This window comes from Xiphias gladius, chromosome 8 (genome assembly GCF_016859285.1).
Source record: "Xiphias gladius isolate SHS-SW01 ecotype Sanya breed wild chromosome 8, ASM1685928v1, whole genome shotgun sequence".
In the NCBI taxonomy this organism is placed as follows: Eukaryota; Metazoa; Chordata; class Actinopteri; order Istiophoriformes; family Xiphiidae; genus Xiphias; species Xiphias gladius.
Genome location: NC_053407.1, coordinates 13700132 through 13716738, shown reverse-complemented (window position 1 = coordinate 13716738; position 16607 = coordinate 13700132). Strand labels below are relative to the sequence as shown.

Sequence of the window (16607 nt, the reverse complement as noted above, 5' to 3'; positions counted from 1 at the left end):
CATCAAGTGGTTTTTAAGTGGCAGCGGTGGAAGAAATATCCTTTATCCTTGCAGAGCAGCAACACGACAATGCAAACATTTGCAAAAGTCCTGAATTTAAAGCTTTATTTCAATAAAAACACACAAATATTAAAAGCAAGAAGTTCTTAAGGATTTAAAGTAACACTCAATATGCAAAATGGCAATTTTCAGACTGTTATATATTATTGGATTATTGTGATTGACGCACAGACATTGTGGTGGCATTTTAATGTTGTAGTTGATAAAGGTGGATAGCTAGCAATTTTATATACTCACTTGTAGTTTATTTGAGGAACATTGCATCATTTTTTTTAACCGGTTATAACATTTTGTAGGTAACATTAAAATCTGGATAGTAATGGGCAACTATATCTGTCACATAAATATAGTGGAGTAAAAAGTACAATATTTCCAACTCAATTGAAGTGGAGTAAAAGTATTAAGTCGCATAAAATGGAAATACCAAGGTAAAGTACAAGTACCTCAAGACTGAAGTCAAGTATGGAACTTGCATAAATGTACTTAGTTACTTTTCACTACTGGCGGGTATTAAGCATCTACCATTGAGGCCCAGAGCTGGGCAGCAGGCATGCATTGAATACCAAAGGTATACAGGGCAGATGTTACAGGACCTTGGGCATCGAGGGCAACTGAGAGCCACAGTTTTGTGACATTATTGCAAAATTTATTTAGGGTCTGTCACCAAGTGCAAGTTAATCTGGCCACAAGTGCAGGATAGATAACACAATACGAGTAGGACGAGTACAGTGTCAATGTATTATGACAGCCATGGTTTATTCTATAAGGACACGCATTCAGATGCAGAAAAACAAAGAAACCACGAAGAAAAGAACAAAACAAAGCATTGATCTAAACTGCAGCAGAAAAAATTAAACAAAATAAAACAAGGCAGGAATGCACGCTTTGATAATCTACATTACTTTGTTCACATTGTCTAGCGCTCTCCAGTGTCTGAATTAAAGTTACTTAACAGACAGTGATATAATTTGTCACAACAAATGGAAGCTGGGGTGTTGCAATGATTCCTGGAAGTTTCAGTCTGAATATCGACTGGTTCATTTTTCTGCAGCCAATGAATAGAATACCCCACTTCAGGTCAACCATGGGTCCCCAAAGCGGTGTCCCTCCTCAGGGGCCTCTCCACCTTCACGGTGCTGGGGTCACATTCCAGCATCTCCCTGATCCAATCATCATCCAGCGCTCCCTCTATGAACTCCTCCAGACTGATGATGGCTACAGACATAACAAGGACAGGCACTGATTAGAGACAAAGAGCAGAGGACAGACTCTATTAATATCATCTGGTTCTGTTCCTTCCCAAATCTATGCGTGCGCGTTCTCTTATTAGTGAGCAGGAGTTTCATGTGTTTTAACTATTTCTATGTTAACTATTGTGTCCTTAAATATATATATATATATATATAAATATATATATAACCATATACCATAATAATTTTCTCAATATGAAGTTTTGTGTAAAGGCTTATGCACAGCATTTATAGCCTAAAGTGCCTACTCTATTACAGTTAGATTAAGACCACAACCTGTCCTCCTCACAAAACCCCTGACACGTGACTTGACATTTATATCCATTAGGTGGTCAAACCTCTGCACTAGAAATTATACCCCAATATTTTAACATGTTGTCTACATTACTCATAGTGTTGTTTTTCTTCTATTAGATGCATTACCTCAGCTTTAGGTATGTTCTTGCCTCATCTCTTAAACTCTCTGACTGAATAATGATCATAAAGACTTGCCCTAACTGGTAAAATTAATGTGTTCCTTTAGGTTTGCATCGCAGCAAAACCTCGTTCGAAAGTTTTCAGAACTGACACACAGTCTCGCCACTCTGGGTTTTTATTCAGATTTTCCCTTTTATTTCTTTCATATAGTCCTGAAAAACATACAATGGATTGTAAAACAAATCCCCTTGTTGAATGTTTTTGCTACATGGATCCCAATAGTCCTACAAAAACATAGCCGTTAACCCTATGAGGTCAGTTTATTGAAGTGGAAAAAGACACACAAAACGCCCTGCAGTGGATGAGTGCCATATCCATTGTTCCATGCTGAAATAACACTGCACCCTGATTTCAAGTAGAAAGGGAAAATAATTTCCTCACCATTATTGTCTTTATCTAATCTAAAAAATATCCTGTTGGTACATTCTTCAGCTGTGAGTGGGTTCGGTTCGGTCAACGCAGCGGCTACACTCATCTTATAAACAGCCTGTGAACAGAAGGAAACACACACCAGTTGAACTGAAAGATGCAGCATCTGTGGTGTCATCTCATAATCAGCTTGAACTGTGTCACCTGACTTTGCTGGGCAGAATTTGTGTACTGCAGAGATGGACAGACGGACGGAGACACACACACACACACACACACACACACACACACACACACACACACACACACACACACACACACACACACACACACACACACACACACACACACACACACACCACCTGCATGATCTCCAGCATTTCCTCCTTTGTAATGGCTCCGTCTCTGTCTTTGTCATAAAGCTTGAATGACCAGCACAGTTTCTCCACAGGTGAACCTTCAATAAGCATGCTGATGGCCATGACGTACTCCCTGAAATCAACCACCCCATCCTAAAGAAAAGCAGCTTTGTTTGTTAATGGGATTTTTAAAAAAAGTCACTTTTTTCATTAAGATAGAATGGCATTTATTAGTTCTACCCCGTTAATGCTGTAGGAAAAGTAATGCCTTGGGACTCATCAGATACAGAGCGTATGGTGTCATTCAGAGTGCTTTGCTTACCCCATTATTGTCCAGTGTGCGGAATATCTGTTCTGCATACTCGGCAGACTCACTGCCCACTGTTCCATTGCAGAAATGCCTTTGAAACTCATGAAGAGTGATGAGCCCACTAGGACATTCGTTAATAAACTTTCTATGACAAAAAAATACCAAAAAAAAAAAAGGGAAAAGAAAGAAAGAACTGCTTCAATTGGAATACACAAAAAAACATGGAGGCAGCTTGGGTGAAGAGTCAGATTTGTAGCAGGAGAAAATTGAGAATTAAGAGGATTAAGGTGAGCCCATCCCCAACCTGTGGAGATTACCCGTGTTTGAAAGTTTGTTTACACCTTGGGACGTGAGTGCTAATATAATTAGGCCCAATGATTTGGAACCAGCATGGCAACACGAAGCTAATACGCATTGTGTAGTCATGGAAATAAAGTAGGGATAAAGGAGCGAGTTCATCCTACTAGTTTATGCTACTGCTCACACAGCAAAATAGATGGAGTAAAGAGATACACTGAGGGGGGGAAAAAAAAAAAAATCTAAGAATCAAAAAAAGGCCAAGGAGATGCATTGTAGATTTGTCTGGAAAATAACATTCTAAATGACAAAAAGACACGTAATGATACACCTCTTGATCGCCATTTCACCAAGAATCTGCAGTTTTCCACTCCCTCTCTCCTGTCTTTTACTCAAACAGGTTTCTTTTACCCGTATAGAAAGTAGTGCATGGAATTACTTAGTTAAGCTTTTCTTTAGAAATCTCAAAAGCCAAATGAAAACCCTACCTGAACCAGTCGTACAGCTCTGTTATATAAGCATCGCCTCTCCTACAAGGCAGGGTAGCAGCTTGGCCCATTCTGTAAAGACAGCTCTGCACTTACCGCTGACTTTATATAGACAACAAATCCCAGCTTATGCCATGCTTTCTTAATTAAATCAACCACTACCTTACCACATTTGACAAATTAATCAAGGCTAAAGTCCTCGGAGGGGAGAACAATAAGGAAGGTTGTAAGGGTGCAGCACACGGCAAAATGTAATTACTCATAGGAGGAGGCTGCTGCTTCTCAACCTGCCTCAGTAAGGACAGAAAACTGCAGAATGAAAAATGGCCAGAGTTTGATGAAAAGTTTTGAATTCAGTGTGGCTGTTCATAAAATGTTCTTCCGGTATTTCTGTTTGATCCAAGGACAGAGATTTGAAAAATATGCCCAAAGTTCCTGTTGAGGGTTTAGTAAACTAGTATTTATTAACAACACGACAACCTGGGAAGACAGCCCAGGCATGTTGAAAGTAGCAGCAACAATGCAATTAACAAATACAGTAAGTGCTTCCTCTGGCGCCCGCAAATCAAACAAGAATGAACTTATATAAAATGGCAGGAAGTGGTACAATGGAGGCAGTAACAAGCTCCCAACTGCCCAATATAAGCCCTAAGGGTAAGGTCTTTCCTCCTGTGCAGTGACAGTTGGCTGTGTCTTTCTTAACTTCCAAAGTCTAATGATGTAACATATTTCAAAAACTAACAATAACAATAAATGATACAAGAACGGCATGCAACTAGACACAAAGCGGGGGCAGAAAATCAAAGCGTAAAGTTTCCTAGCTTACAAAGTCTACTGTTTTATTTCAAATGGAGACAGAAGCAAAATGTGTGACGTCTTTGCAAGGTTTATCACTCAGTCGCTACCAAATAAGCTGAAATGAGAGTACTGTTTTAGCCTCCTGGAGAAATCACAACTACAACAGTGCAATGATCCAACAAGAAGAATGAGGAAAAAAATAAAATACAAAATGGACTTTGCCTGTAAAAAAGGACCAGCCTGTGTCTATGGCACAACTCCATAGCTCTGGTTGTTTGGTTACGTAGTGAGTGCTGAAGTCAACACGTACAGCTCCCGTTTCATCTGTGAACAAGGTTCCACTTCATTCGTGATGTGCACAGTATGCCATGTTGCATCAAGTTAATCCAAAGACACATTTTAGCCCTCCTTTCAGTCTGCAAAAGGTTTTCTGTGTGTCCAAGCAGAAATGTCCAAAGGCACTTCGGACACAAGCAGGAGGGTCCTTGTAAAGTTCAGCTGCTCTTTCCACTGGCTCCTCGTAATTCAAGCATTAGAGAGAAAAGACAGTATTCTTCATGATTCACAACAACCTTTTATATCCTTGAAATTAGAGTTCTTATTGGAAAATCCCTAACAGTCCTCAAGTGATGACTATAAATTGTGGCCCGAGTTACCAATGTGAATGATGGCATGGCATAAAAAAGGTACACAGTTCCATATATTGTATATGTGAACAGTAATACAACTGCTATGTTTTGACTGGTTCAGGTACTAATGACTGAGGGCTAAGATGCAGATTACACAGTCTAAACATCTTGAAAGAAAAAAAAAAAAAAAAAAAGTCAACATGTACTGAGTCTGCCTATCATTGCTCTCGAGAACAGTTAAACACTGGTAAAAGAAATGCCATTTGATAAATGTAACATACGCAACAGTCTACAGGATGTTAAATAAGGCCAAAAATCAATGTGCCAAACAGATCATTTAACTGAATTTCAGTAGTTCATCTTCTAAATTTATTTACTTTATAATTCATAGACTTTGCATTCACTACATGTTGAGACATGTTTCATTTTTTGATAACTTGAAACAGGGGATGTATAACAAAGTGCTAAAATTTTTAAGCCAGCCAAAACAACAATTTTATATAAAGTGAACCTATGAGTAAAACATAATTTCAGTAATATTTGGCATCCGCAAGACTTAAACAGCCAATTTTTTTGAATTTATGCTGAAAATAATTTGACATCAGTAAATTCAAATTTTACAATACATCAACCCATAAGGCCATCTCGCTACCACACAATCACCAACATATACGTCACCACATAATGGCTATCAGTGTTATAAAATCTAAGATGTGCAATTGTAAGACGGGGCTAAAAGGAACTGTAGATGAGGTAAAAGGAAACAAGATCACTGACTTCAAGTTCTCACCAAAAGTTGGTGAGGTTTTTGAGTCATGCATGATACGGGAGCAACAATTACATGGAAAGAGAACGAGACATACCTTAAAGTTTAGAGTTTATGGAATGATAGCTCTGCATAGCATAATCCCTTAACAAATTTATGCAGGTGCATGACAACGCTGTGTGCCTCTGACAAGCATGTAAAACATAAACATGTCTTGAAAGACTGTCAGTGCATAACAATACATGGAAGAAAAAAAAAAGAAAAAAAAAATCAGCTAAAACTATGGCTTACTTGCAAGATTATAAAGCAGACAATAACTTTAAGAACAAAGATGTACAGGTGAACAAGTACACCACCTACATACCAATGTACGGTATGTAGGAATGTATGTAAAACTTAAATTGGAGGACAAACTACTGCTACACTTAGTAAGAACTGTGTCATTGTATGTATGTAGGCATGTACATATGCATGTCTGTATGCACGTATGCATGTACATACATACACACACAAACACACACGCACACAAATACACACACACATATATATATATATATCTGGGGCGGTTTTGCTTCCATTGCTCCCTGAGTTATCACTTCTACCATGAGACTCAACCTCAAGCACGTATTGATAAAATGTCACAGGTGTGAAATGGGTTTGCTGTTCAGCCGCTGCTACCAAACCCCCATTTCAGCACCTCTAAAGTGCTGTTTGGCTTTGCATGAAGTAGTACTGTAGTGCTCATAAATCTATAGGAGTTCATGAATGGTCAACCACCAAACACCCAAAACTGACTGATCACTATCAAATGTATGAAGGTTGATAATTTCTGCCAGGAAATGTTAAATGTTTAGAGCTAGGGCAAATAAAATCCAGGGCAGTCTATAGAGGTGTACATATTAAAACTTGAAAATATTCTTCCTATGCAAACTATCCCTTTAAGACAGATATGGCCTGAAGACATGGTGTTTGCAATCATACCAAATGTACACATATACAGTTCGTTCAAGTCAGTGTACAAGAGAGGAGGTCACTGGACCGTTTCCATGGAAAATGTTCAGATACTGACAAGTTAAGAGAAAATCTCTGAGTTGCACATCATTGGGTGACTCTCAAAGCTAGAGGTCATGGAAGTGTGGTCTTCCGTGGTACACTGCCTACCTACGGTTTGGATCCTGAGGGGTCACAGAGATGGGCCAGGTTGTCAAGATGTCTTCTTCTTATTTTAATTAAACATACAGTACCTAACCAAATTACAACCTTTTAAAAACCATGAAATCGAATCAGTGCAATTTTTTTTTTTTTTTTCTTTGCGCTTCCCAACCTTTGTTCAAATGTAGTCGGAGGAGAGACACACAAGCAGGAATCCCAAGCCATCATGATGTACGCCTTGTCATTGTCATTTGTGTACATTGGTTGTTCAACCTTGGCCGGCCACTTCAGTTAAACACAGGATGACAGTAGATGTGAGGAAAGCGGTGAGGAACAGCGTTTCGGGGCAGGCAGACCGCTGTAAGGCTTTAGAGGCAAATCCTCCTCCTGAAGAGGGAAAGCAGGTGTCCCTTATTGTCGTCAATCCTGCTCCTGTTAGAGCAGCCACCCGAAGACTACACAGCTTATGTGGAAAAGGTAACTAATAAATTAAAAAAAAGTCTTTAAAAAACCAGAATGCTGCGTCCTAGAGTAAGCATTCAAGCAGTTCTCGTCACAAAAAAAATTTGATGGTCCAATTGTTTTTTTGTTTTTTTTTTAAGTGTGCTACAGTGTCACACTGTAAAAGCCGATTCTATAAAGACCAGTGCATCTCTTCAAAGTCCACAGCCTCGCCCAAGTTTGTATCCGTTTCCAGGAGGCTCATGATCACTGCCATGGCTGCTTCATCGTTGCTGAGACTACTAAGGCCTGGTCCAACCACACTGTCCAAATCCAGCTGGGAATTCTCCCCTGGGGATAGATAAGGTGACAAGGGGGGGGGGGGGGTAAATAAGAAAAAAAGAACAACGAGGTGATGGAGATATAAGAGGACATAATTAAACTTTGTCCTATACACAGTTTATATGATAAGCTATTTAACAGGGTGAGAAAGAGTACCCATGAGTGTTTCTCCTGAGAATGCAGCTCCCTGGGGCTCATCCTCTGAGCTGGACTTTCCTGGCATCTCCATGTCTGTTGCCTCTCCATTTGGCACCTACAGAGCAAAGGAGGAGAAAATTATAGCCCCTGCAGCAACATGGCAGGAGTTTAGTCATGAAGGAAAAAAAAGAGGAAAGAATCAAATCTGTGCTGGTTAAATTATGCCTTTCAACCTTTGGAGGAGCTTCACTATAATTTCCAAGTACAGACAGCTGTGATTGCCTCACATTATGGTTGGTCTACCTCTGAAAAATCTTCTCGCAAAGATGTTTAAACAAAGGAGGCAGCAAAACATGTAAAACCACACTGAGCTTGAGTCAAAATGCTAGTTTGAAACATATTTCTGTGCAAACATCTTCGACATATTTCTGTTAAAAAAAAAAAAAAAGAAGCTTTTTTTAATCACTAAGGTAGTCATAATTATCAGCTTGCTGGATTAAATTTTTCTACAGTTCATATCAAATATTTGGCATTTTATGCAAATTACTCCCAATTTGTCTACTGCAAAACTAAATAGTTTTACAGATGAAATTCACACCTTATTCAGGTAGTGATGAGTATTTTTACTGCATTTGGCCAAATGTTGAAACGAACAAAAAAAAAAAAGAAAGGTTATGTTCACACAATATTCAAAGCTGATTTGGTGTCAATTCAACTTGAAGAAAAAAGGTGTTTGACTGGACAACTTCTGTAAATGATTGATGAACTTCATGCAAGGATTTCCACTGTGTAGCACTGTAAGTCGTATACTCTACTATAGGCTTTCTTCCCATGAAAAATTACACATCTGTAACCATATATTGTAATTTTTTTAACTAAATATGCACAGTGGCTTCATATATTACAGTAGGCCATTTTGGATTGGGCTACTTTCATGCAGTTTTGTGAATGGGAAAGCACTTGTTTGAGTTGTGGGCTTTGCCACCTCATTAATATCAGGGACAGACGCATCAGTGAAAATATGCTTGTACAGAAACTTACATTGTTGCTGATTTGATTGTGAGTTTGTGGAGACTTATCCTGTGGTAAACTGAACGGGCTGACGTTACCACTGGAAGGTGATGAGTTCATCCTAAACCAGCACAGACACAGACCAATTAATGCCTAATACAACTGATAAGCATAACAACTGTCTCCCCTAAAAAAAAAAAAAAATGCAGATGGACAAAACAGAAAAAGATAGTTGCAGTTACATAAGTGTATCACTGTCTACCATTGTTACAGAAAGTAAACAGGACGTCTGTGGTTGTGACAGGCCACACCTGTTGAAATCCAGCAGCTCATTGGCAATCTGCGTCCCTATGCTTCCAGCATAAATCATAGTTCCAGGTGTGGTGGAGATGCCGGGTATAATTGGAAGGGACTTCTTGCCATCTTCTAAGAGAAACAAAAAGTTAAACTCGACAGAATAGACCGGAACACGTGTACTTTACAGTGTGCTATGACTACACTATCTCCATTTTCCAGCCTCATGGTACATCCAGGATATTAATGACATCATTATCTCCACGGATTTCTTCGTTTTCTATTCAAACTAACCTTCAGAAGTCTTGGAATTGCTCGACTGTTCAGACTTGTTTCCCGACCGACTGCTTCGACTGTGATCATGCCTGGTCGTTGGATGAGAAAAACAGATGAAGCACTGATTAATATACATCTACCAAAGATACAAAGATATTCAGGTAATGCACAATCAGATTGAATCATATACTCACGATATGACTGTATTAGTTGACACTATATATTCTACTTCTTTGGTCCAGGGATTTACAAAACTAAACCACTGACTTTGCAGAGTGACAAAAGAGCCATATTTTGTTTTGAATTTATAGCAGTTGGTCTCAATTTTCTCTTTACTCCGCAGCACTGTGGAGGAAAAAAAGAGTGAGAGGACGGATTAAAGGACTAAACAGGGGAAAACAGAGCATCCGTATCACCTGCTGAAGGCAGAGGCTACTACAAGCACAAAACTTCAACAATGCTGCTATATTGTAAATTTAAATTTGCATCATAGTTGAAAAATTTAGCTCTCATCGTAGCAGACACTGAATAATGCTAACAAAAGGTTGAACACTATGAGGTCACTGAAAATTTTAATGAACCTTTTCGATGTCTATCAGCTAAATGTGGTAAGTCGTCTTGATGGAAGTACTCATAGCATGATGTCCCAAGCAATTCTTGGGGAAGATAACCAAGAATGGTTGTCGCTCTGCAGAGGAAAAGGAAAAAGTTAACTGTTAAAAGTGCATACAAGTGTATCATGTTGCCATGAATTACTTATAAACATGTACAATATTATTTAGAATACTGCACACAATCAATTTGTAAAGATGTGTTTTCATTTTGACATCCACAGTCTTTTCTGTTGATCAGTGTCAAATATGTTAGCAATGTCAATGGAAGTTATTTGAAATGTGTCAATGATTATACATTGTGTCAATAAAGCCAAGCACCAAGAAACAAGCTCCAGCCCCCCCCCCTTACTGAAATTCGATTCTACCTTTGATCGACAAAGGTGAATTTGCCATCCATGGCATAGCGTGTGATGAACTCTGTGGGTTTAACTCGGACTTCTCCATTAACCTGGGGAGACAGGTGAGAGTGGACGCGTCCCACCGCCACCAGGCAGCTGAAGTGGGAGCTGTCCTGCTTGTCGGCCTCGCCTTCCCCCTCTGCTCCCAACTGACTGGTAGGCCAGCTGCGCATGTAGCCTGTACAGTGGACAGTGCAGTACTTCTGCGACTCTAGGCACACGCAGACACAAATCACATTCATCAAATAAGACAAACACACAAACAAAAACAAAATACAAATACATTTGTTCCGTTACATTAAAACTGTGTACCTGATAAAATTTATATTAGCTGTTATACATTAAATCAAATAAAATACCCTGACTGTACGAAAGTGATCTCCTGTGTAATCCACTGTATAATTTCCCTACCTTTCTTTTTGGAGGTGCTGGCCTGGAATTCCTTCTCCTCCACTTTGACAGAAATCTTGTTGTATTTCATGCGACAGAAGAAAGAGCGCCGTGCGCCTGAACACAGCCGTGCTGCACCGACTGGGACGTCAGCCTGGACCTGCAGACCGGCTGCGGACATGACAGGATTGTTAATGTGCTCTCACTCTCGTACTCACTCACTCACCACTCAGCGCACGCGCACACACAAAAACTACTTTACTTTTAGCATCTATAAGCCGTTCACGAGGGTATAATTCAGAAGCTGACAGCTGCTCCTTCACTTTTCCCATATCCTTAGGGTGTATGTAATCAAACAGGCTCTGTCCAATCAGCTCCGCCTGTAGGAAGAAAAAACAGCTTATCAAACTGACCTAAATACGATTCCCATGCTGATAAAAAGAAATGTCCAAACCATTCTGCACCTAAAGCAATACTTGCTGACAAATAACAAATTTAACAAAGTACACGGATTTTGGACTGTTGACCCCCGGAGCACACCAGATACTGCATGGAGCAGAGGTTTAGATTTTAGTAGGAATGAGGATGAGAGGCAATGGATCATTTTCCCACAGCTTTGTTGTGGGACAGCATGTGAACGTCCCTTTACTGCGGTAATCAAAAGATATCAACACCCAATTAAAGTTTTAGGATTCATCAGATAGTCATCTTAACACAGATTTACATAAAGACACATTGATGTGCTTTCTTAAATGACACAATGCAAATATAAATCATCAATTTGGTATTTCTCAAGTGTACCTGAGTGAAACGTGTGCACATGATGCCAAACCTGTCGCTATAGATCCACGTATGGCTGGTTGGTTCTGGCCTATTAACATTAGTGCCAAGGCAACGCAACCTATCTGGTGTGTCCAGGGTTTTCTCATGAACAAAGATGCTGCAGACAGAGTAACAAATGTAAAGGGGTTACCCGACTATAATTTAATATCTTCGTGACGGACTCTGAGACAAAAACTATTTTCCCACGATCACAGCCCACTACAAACAGGAACCCATCTGCAGCCTGCACAACAAAGAAACATGGGGGAGAATAGGGGGAGCCAATGTGATGACATGGTCAAGAAAAAAGTAAGAGGCCATTAAGTCAATTTTCATTTTATGTATCTATTTTATTGTATTAAATGTAGTTTTTACTACTAAATAGAAGCATTTGAGTTGATTATCATGAAAATTTAGTGCATTACACTTCTTTCCGCTATTGACAGTCAACTATAAGAGTTATGATGGTAACATTATACATACTAACAGCAGAAAAAAAACACAAAGCCAAAAACCTTCTCATCTTAAGATGATTGTGTTTTGTTTTTTGTACATTTTATATAGAACTCACAGTAATGCAGGGACATAGGTTCGTAACCTGATTGGTAACTTTTGAATTAAATGTTTAAGACGTCCTCAGGTGATTGACAGGTTATGAGCTTAGCTTTGTATTAAGGAATTGTGGGCACATAAATTGTCAGCTTCCACTGTCAATGGTATGCTTACCTTGAGGACAAGGTGTTTGAGCTCCTCATTAGGAAGGAATGACGGCTTATAGTTAGCTTCTGAAAAGGAGCTTGCTGAACCTGAAAATATATAAATAAATAAAAAGACAGCCGGTCCAATGTCAGATTAATACATTACATTTAGTATATGGAGTTAATGGTTTTTTTTGTTCTTTTTTTTTTTTAGGAAAACCTGGACCTCATTTTGGATTCTGATCTCATTCTGGATCTCAGAGTTTTAAGCCATCAGTCTATCTGTAATAAAATTGTACTAACTAAATTTACGATTGAGAGCTAGGAACATGGTCACATCATTTAAAACCAGTACTGCCACATTGTATGTGTGCTCACTTTCAGTTTTTACCTCCAATTAAGCAGATGAGATAATCTGACTAAACTATTGGCTTGTTTATAACCTGTCAGATTGTCTGAAATCTCAGTTCTTGCCAGACGGACTTTGTTGTAGCAATGTGTTCTTGTTTCCAAATTCGCAGCAATTGACGTATTTAATATTTTACTGGAGAGTACAATGTTTTATAACTGATAAAACTGATTGCGAAAACTAAAAAAATAAAACCTTATTTGTAAGAAACCTGAACGCATCAGTGACAACAATGCCAGGCTAAATTACACTGCTGGACGATAATTGACTTGGTACCTTTGAGAGATTTGAGGTGCTGCACAGCCATTCTGAGCACAGTGAGTTTGTCCAGCTTACGAGACATGGGGTTACAAGTCGGGATCATGGCTGACAGTTTGTCTATAAGATTGTTCATTTTGTCCCGTCTCCTCTTCTCAATTTGGCTGTGTGGTTCCCTGGAGAGGCATGAATTAAGAAATCATTTAGAGGATTCATAGGAGTTTCCTGCTCTGACTTTACAGACCATTTGTGAAACGTAGCATATTCTGCATTTCAGAACGTCTACAGTGGATATTTTAAGACTGAAGATAATATCACAAGAACCTCGAAATGTTTTAGAAATATGGTGGTGTCAAATAACCTACCTGATGCATTTAATTTTGACATGTTGGTCCTCTCCATCTGAACTGTAGGTAACAAAAACATATATACGAAATGTATACGTGCCGAGAAACAATATGCAAACGTTCAATAGCACAAAATCAACAGGTGAGCTCTGAGAGTCCTCAACGAGAACACAGTTAGGGCTGCAACTAAAAAATAAATAAATAATTAAATAATTAATTAAATAAATAACTGAAGCGATTAATCAATTAAAAAAATAGAGTATTTTTCCGTCTTGTGTTTATTTTTCGACTAATCGATCAATCAACTCATTGTTCCAGCTCTACACACAGTACCCGTTTTGGTCGTCTTCCATATCTGCATCAGGGATGGAAACAGATTTTGTATCCCTAGGAAGAAAAGCAATCACTCTCATTAATAACTAACCTCAGTTAAGGTCAGTGGATTTATAAGATTTTCTTACAGCCAAATTAAAGACATCAAAGTCATACTCACTGGTTGTCCATGCTGCCCTTGCGCTTCCGGGGCATCTCCATGCTGAAGGACATGCCAGCAGCTGAGGATGGGGTCATCAGGCTGGGCAGAGAGACAGAACTGCTTTGGTTTTCCTCAACCAGCACATCCTCTAAAACACACAAAATACAACGAGATGCAACTGCTCATAAAGGGGCTGAGACCTGATTTAATTTGCAAGCATGTCAGTATGTTCCCTCGCACTACTGCATTTTAGACTAGAAGTCTGTCATACTTCTTTTAAAAGGTTAGAAGAGCTGGCTTGTGGTTAAAAAAGGTCAAAAGCTGAAATCTAAAGAGCATGAAGTAATTGTCGGTGTGGTAAGTAAATATGTGGCAATCATCCCTCTTTCAAACTACTGTCTACTACGAAATACCCTTGAGGCACATCTCCATAGTCTTACTCAGCCCATGATCAGCCTCATAACTATCTCTATCTGGTTGTTCTGGTGTAGCTGCTCTAACTGATTTGTGGTAACCTCAGCCTGTCCATAGGTTTGAGTTGCAAGTTTCTCTGCACCAGTGGCTATGCCAGCAACGTTATGTCAGGGTTTTTAGGTCTAAAACATTTCAGCAAATGTTAATTCCACATTCAATTGAAGCTGCAACCAAAAATATATTTCATTGTCAGCTAATCTATTAATGTCAACTATTTAATCAACAATTAAGTCTACAAAATAGTGAAAAATGGTCAACACAGTTTCTCTGAGCCCAAGGTGACGTCTTCAAATTGCTTGTTTTGTCCCCCCAACAGGCTAAAAACATAAGTTATCAACATTACTGCGAAATATCAGAAAAGCATGTGTATGGGCAGTGACATTGACTCTGGATTTATGTTAATAGTTTGCTGCAATCAAAAGCTTTTGACTTCCATATTTCCAAGATCTAGGACAGATAGGTTTTCACATTTTGTCTGAGAATGTTTGAAAATATCTAATTACAGAGTGAATGCTGTTTGTATGAGTGCTTTCGAATCTCCTTTATGCTGCAGTATATTTCCCTTTGCCCCCGACAAACAAGATGGGGAAAATGCAATTTAAAAAATGGTGTCTTTCTCAAGCGCGCACACACACACACACACACACACACACACACACACACACACACACACACACACACACACACACACAGAGCAAAGCACCAAATTTTTTTTATTAGAACCAGCCAATATCAGAGCATTCTTGCTTGAATACATGCACGTCTCTATATCTCCACAGCCTATTGTCTATTCTGGCAAGACATGGAGTTACCATGACTGTGATTTATTCATGTCCTCAGAAGCATGTGAGCATATGTGTGGGAGAGAAACTCAAGAGAACAGCACGAGACAGACCAAATGTGGCTATTATCCATGAAGGCTATTTTTAACTCCGCACCGCAGGCCCTTTAACCCAAACAGCCATTAAAAAGATCAGTAACAACCTGATTTTTTAATCCCAATGCCCCAGTAAAGATCTGTTGGATTACAGGGTTACAGAGAAGGCAACTAGATTACTGGACATCACGGCAAACAGACATCCCTCTGCCAACTCCCACAATTCCTTTGTGTAGTTCACATGCTCATTAACTTGTTCATTCACTCAATACTTAAACAAGCATCTGCTGCATTTATATAACCCCAACACCCTGTACATGCTCCTCACATTGGCACAGAGTAATAGCATCACAAGAAATGAGAGGTTTCTAATTAATATCAAGTGAAGTCAAGTTTCTAAGTCATATATTTTCAACAGTTTTGCAACAACAGCTGGCAAAATGTACCTGCAGGGATGTGATTTTATAGGCCGATTTATGCCAATTGCTGATAAATGGAATAAAATGCGTTTGAGGATGTTACTGCAATTTCCTAGTAGTTTACTGACAGCACCAATACTTTATTTTTCTCTCTGGGGAAACGTCACCACCCAAAACTGTTTTTTTAAAATCAGTGCTGTGGTAAATTACTTCCCAGCACAATGGAGCCTTTACCTTTGACTAGATGGGAACTGATACTGGATATTTCCACACTGATGCCAATACCGAGTTTACGGAGCAAAAATGTCCGATATATCAGTCATTTTATTCTTATATTTATGTGTGTGTGTATATGTGTGTGCGCGCACGTATACACACACACACACACACGCTATATTAAAAAGGGAAAATGATGGGGTCGTTTTTCATTAACTTTCCAGCCATGTATTTCACAAACTGGTTAGCTACTTACTGTTAAGACACCGCTCGACTCACCACCATCTGCTCAGCTGTGATGCATATTCTGCTACATGTGCTGCAAGCAGAGCTGAGAACATTGTAAACAGTGGAGTCGGAGCGCGCTCTGCTGGAAAAGCTATATGATGACACCATTTATAAATTATCCCAAGCATTTTTTCTGTTAAAAAAAAACACCAAAAGTTTCCATATCACTGCATATCGGACAACATGTACAACGATACTAATATTTGTGTGAAAGGCCAATATCGGCCAACAAGATCGGCCGACCGATATATCGATCGAGCTCTACCTTTGATAGAAAAATTTTGTGCATCGAGATATTTTGTCAAGTACCTCAGCCATGTCCATATTTATAAAAGTACGAATTTGAAACACGTGACAAAATTACATTGAAGGTGTTACTTACACAAATGTTTTATTTAACTCATCTGCAATCAGTTCAAGCACAGTCGTTGAACTTAATCCTCAAAAAAAACTCTTCCTCTATTG

The 16607-nt window shown here is 39.1% G+C and overlaps 2 protein-coding genes and 1 long non-coding RNA gene across 5 annotated transcripts; 1 reads left to right on the top strand and 2 right to left on the bottom strand.

The window, feature by feature from the left end:
* Window positions 1-969: 969 nt before the first annotated feature.
* si:ch211-245j22.3 (uncharacterized protein LOC563798 homolog) lies at window positions 970-3742 on the bottom strand. Its single transcript, XM_040133863.1, has 5 exons — window positions 3611-3742; window positions 2838-2970; window positions 2519-2668; window positions 2169-2274; window positions 970-1275 (listed from the first exon to the last, which is right to left on the bottom strand). Exons 1-5 carry the CDS (start codon window positions 3679-3681, stop codon window positions 1139-1141), a joined length of 597 nt encoding a protein of 198 aa, XP_039989797.1. The 5' UTR covers window positions 3682-3742; the 3' UTR covers window positions 970-1138.
* Window positions 3743-7544: 3802 nt separating this feature from the next.
* On the bottom strand, window positions 7545-14035 carry arntl2 (aryl hydrocarbon receptor nuclear translocator-like 2). Of its 3 annotated transcripts, none has more exons than XM_040132786.1 (16): window positions 13887-14035; window positions 13727-13780; window positions 13412-13453; window positions 13065-13222; window positions 12408-12487; window positions 11833-11925; window positions 11122-11239; window positions 10881-11030; window positions 10437-10680; window positions 10039-10145; window positions 9652-9802; window positions 9476-9546; window positions 9199-9313; window positions 8918-9008; window positions 7895-7991; window positions 7545-7747 (listed from the first exon to the last, which is right to left on the bottom strand). In XM_040132786.1, the coding sequence occupies exons 1-16, from the start codon at window positions 13961-13963 to the stop codon at window positions 7590-7592; spliced, it is 1806 nt and encodes a 601-aa protein (XP_039988720.1). In that variant the 5' UTR covers window positions 13964-14035; the 3' UTR covers window positions 7545-7589. The 3 variants fall into 3 exon arrangements, with proteins under 3 accessions (XP_039988720.1, XP_039988721.1, XP_039988722.1); XM_040132787.1 differs by having other exon boundaries at window positions 9199-9310; XM_040132788.1 differs by lacking the exon at window positions 11833-11925.
* LOC120793100 lies at window positions 10526-13111 on the top strand. Its single transcript, XR_005707936.1, has 3 exons — window positions 10526-10625; window positions 10895-11990; window positions 12594-13111. It is a non-coding gene; the product is annotated as an uncharacterized LOC120793100 (long non-coding RNA).
* Window positions 14036-16607: the final 2572 nt, after the last annotated feature.

Coding starts and splice junctions, on each gene's coding strand:
- si:ch211-245j22.3 (XM_040133863.1), bottom strand. CDS start 3,681: ATGGGCCAAGCTGCTACCCTGCCTTGTAGGAGAGGCGATGCTTATATA. Junction 2,971..3,610: donor GAGCTGTACGACTGGTTCAG/GTAGGGTTTTCA, acceptor TTTTTGTCATAG/AAAGTTTATTAACGAATGTC. Junction 1,276..2,168: donor ATTAGATAAAGACAATAATG/GTGAGGAAATTA, acceptor TTATGTCTGTAG/CCATCATCAGTCTGGAGGAG.
- arntl2 (XM_040132786.1), bottom strand. CDS start 13,963: ATGACCCCATCCTCAGCTGCTGGCATGTCCTTCAGCATGGAGATGCCC. Junction 11,031..11,121: donor ACGGCTTATAGATGCTAAAA/GTAAAGTAGTTT, acceptor TCATGTCCGCAG/CCGGTCTGCAGGTCCAGGCT. Junction 9,314..9,475: donor CAATTCCAAGACTTCTGAAG/GTTAGTTTGAAT, acceptor TGTTTCTCTTAG/AAGATGGCAAGAAGTCCCTT.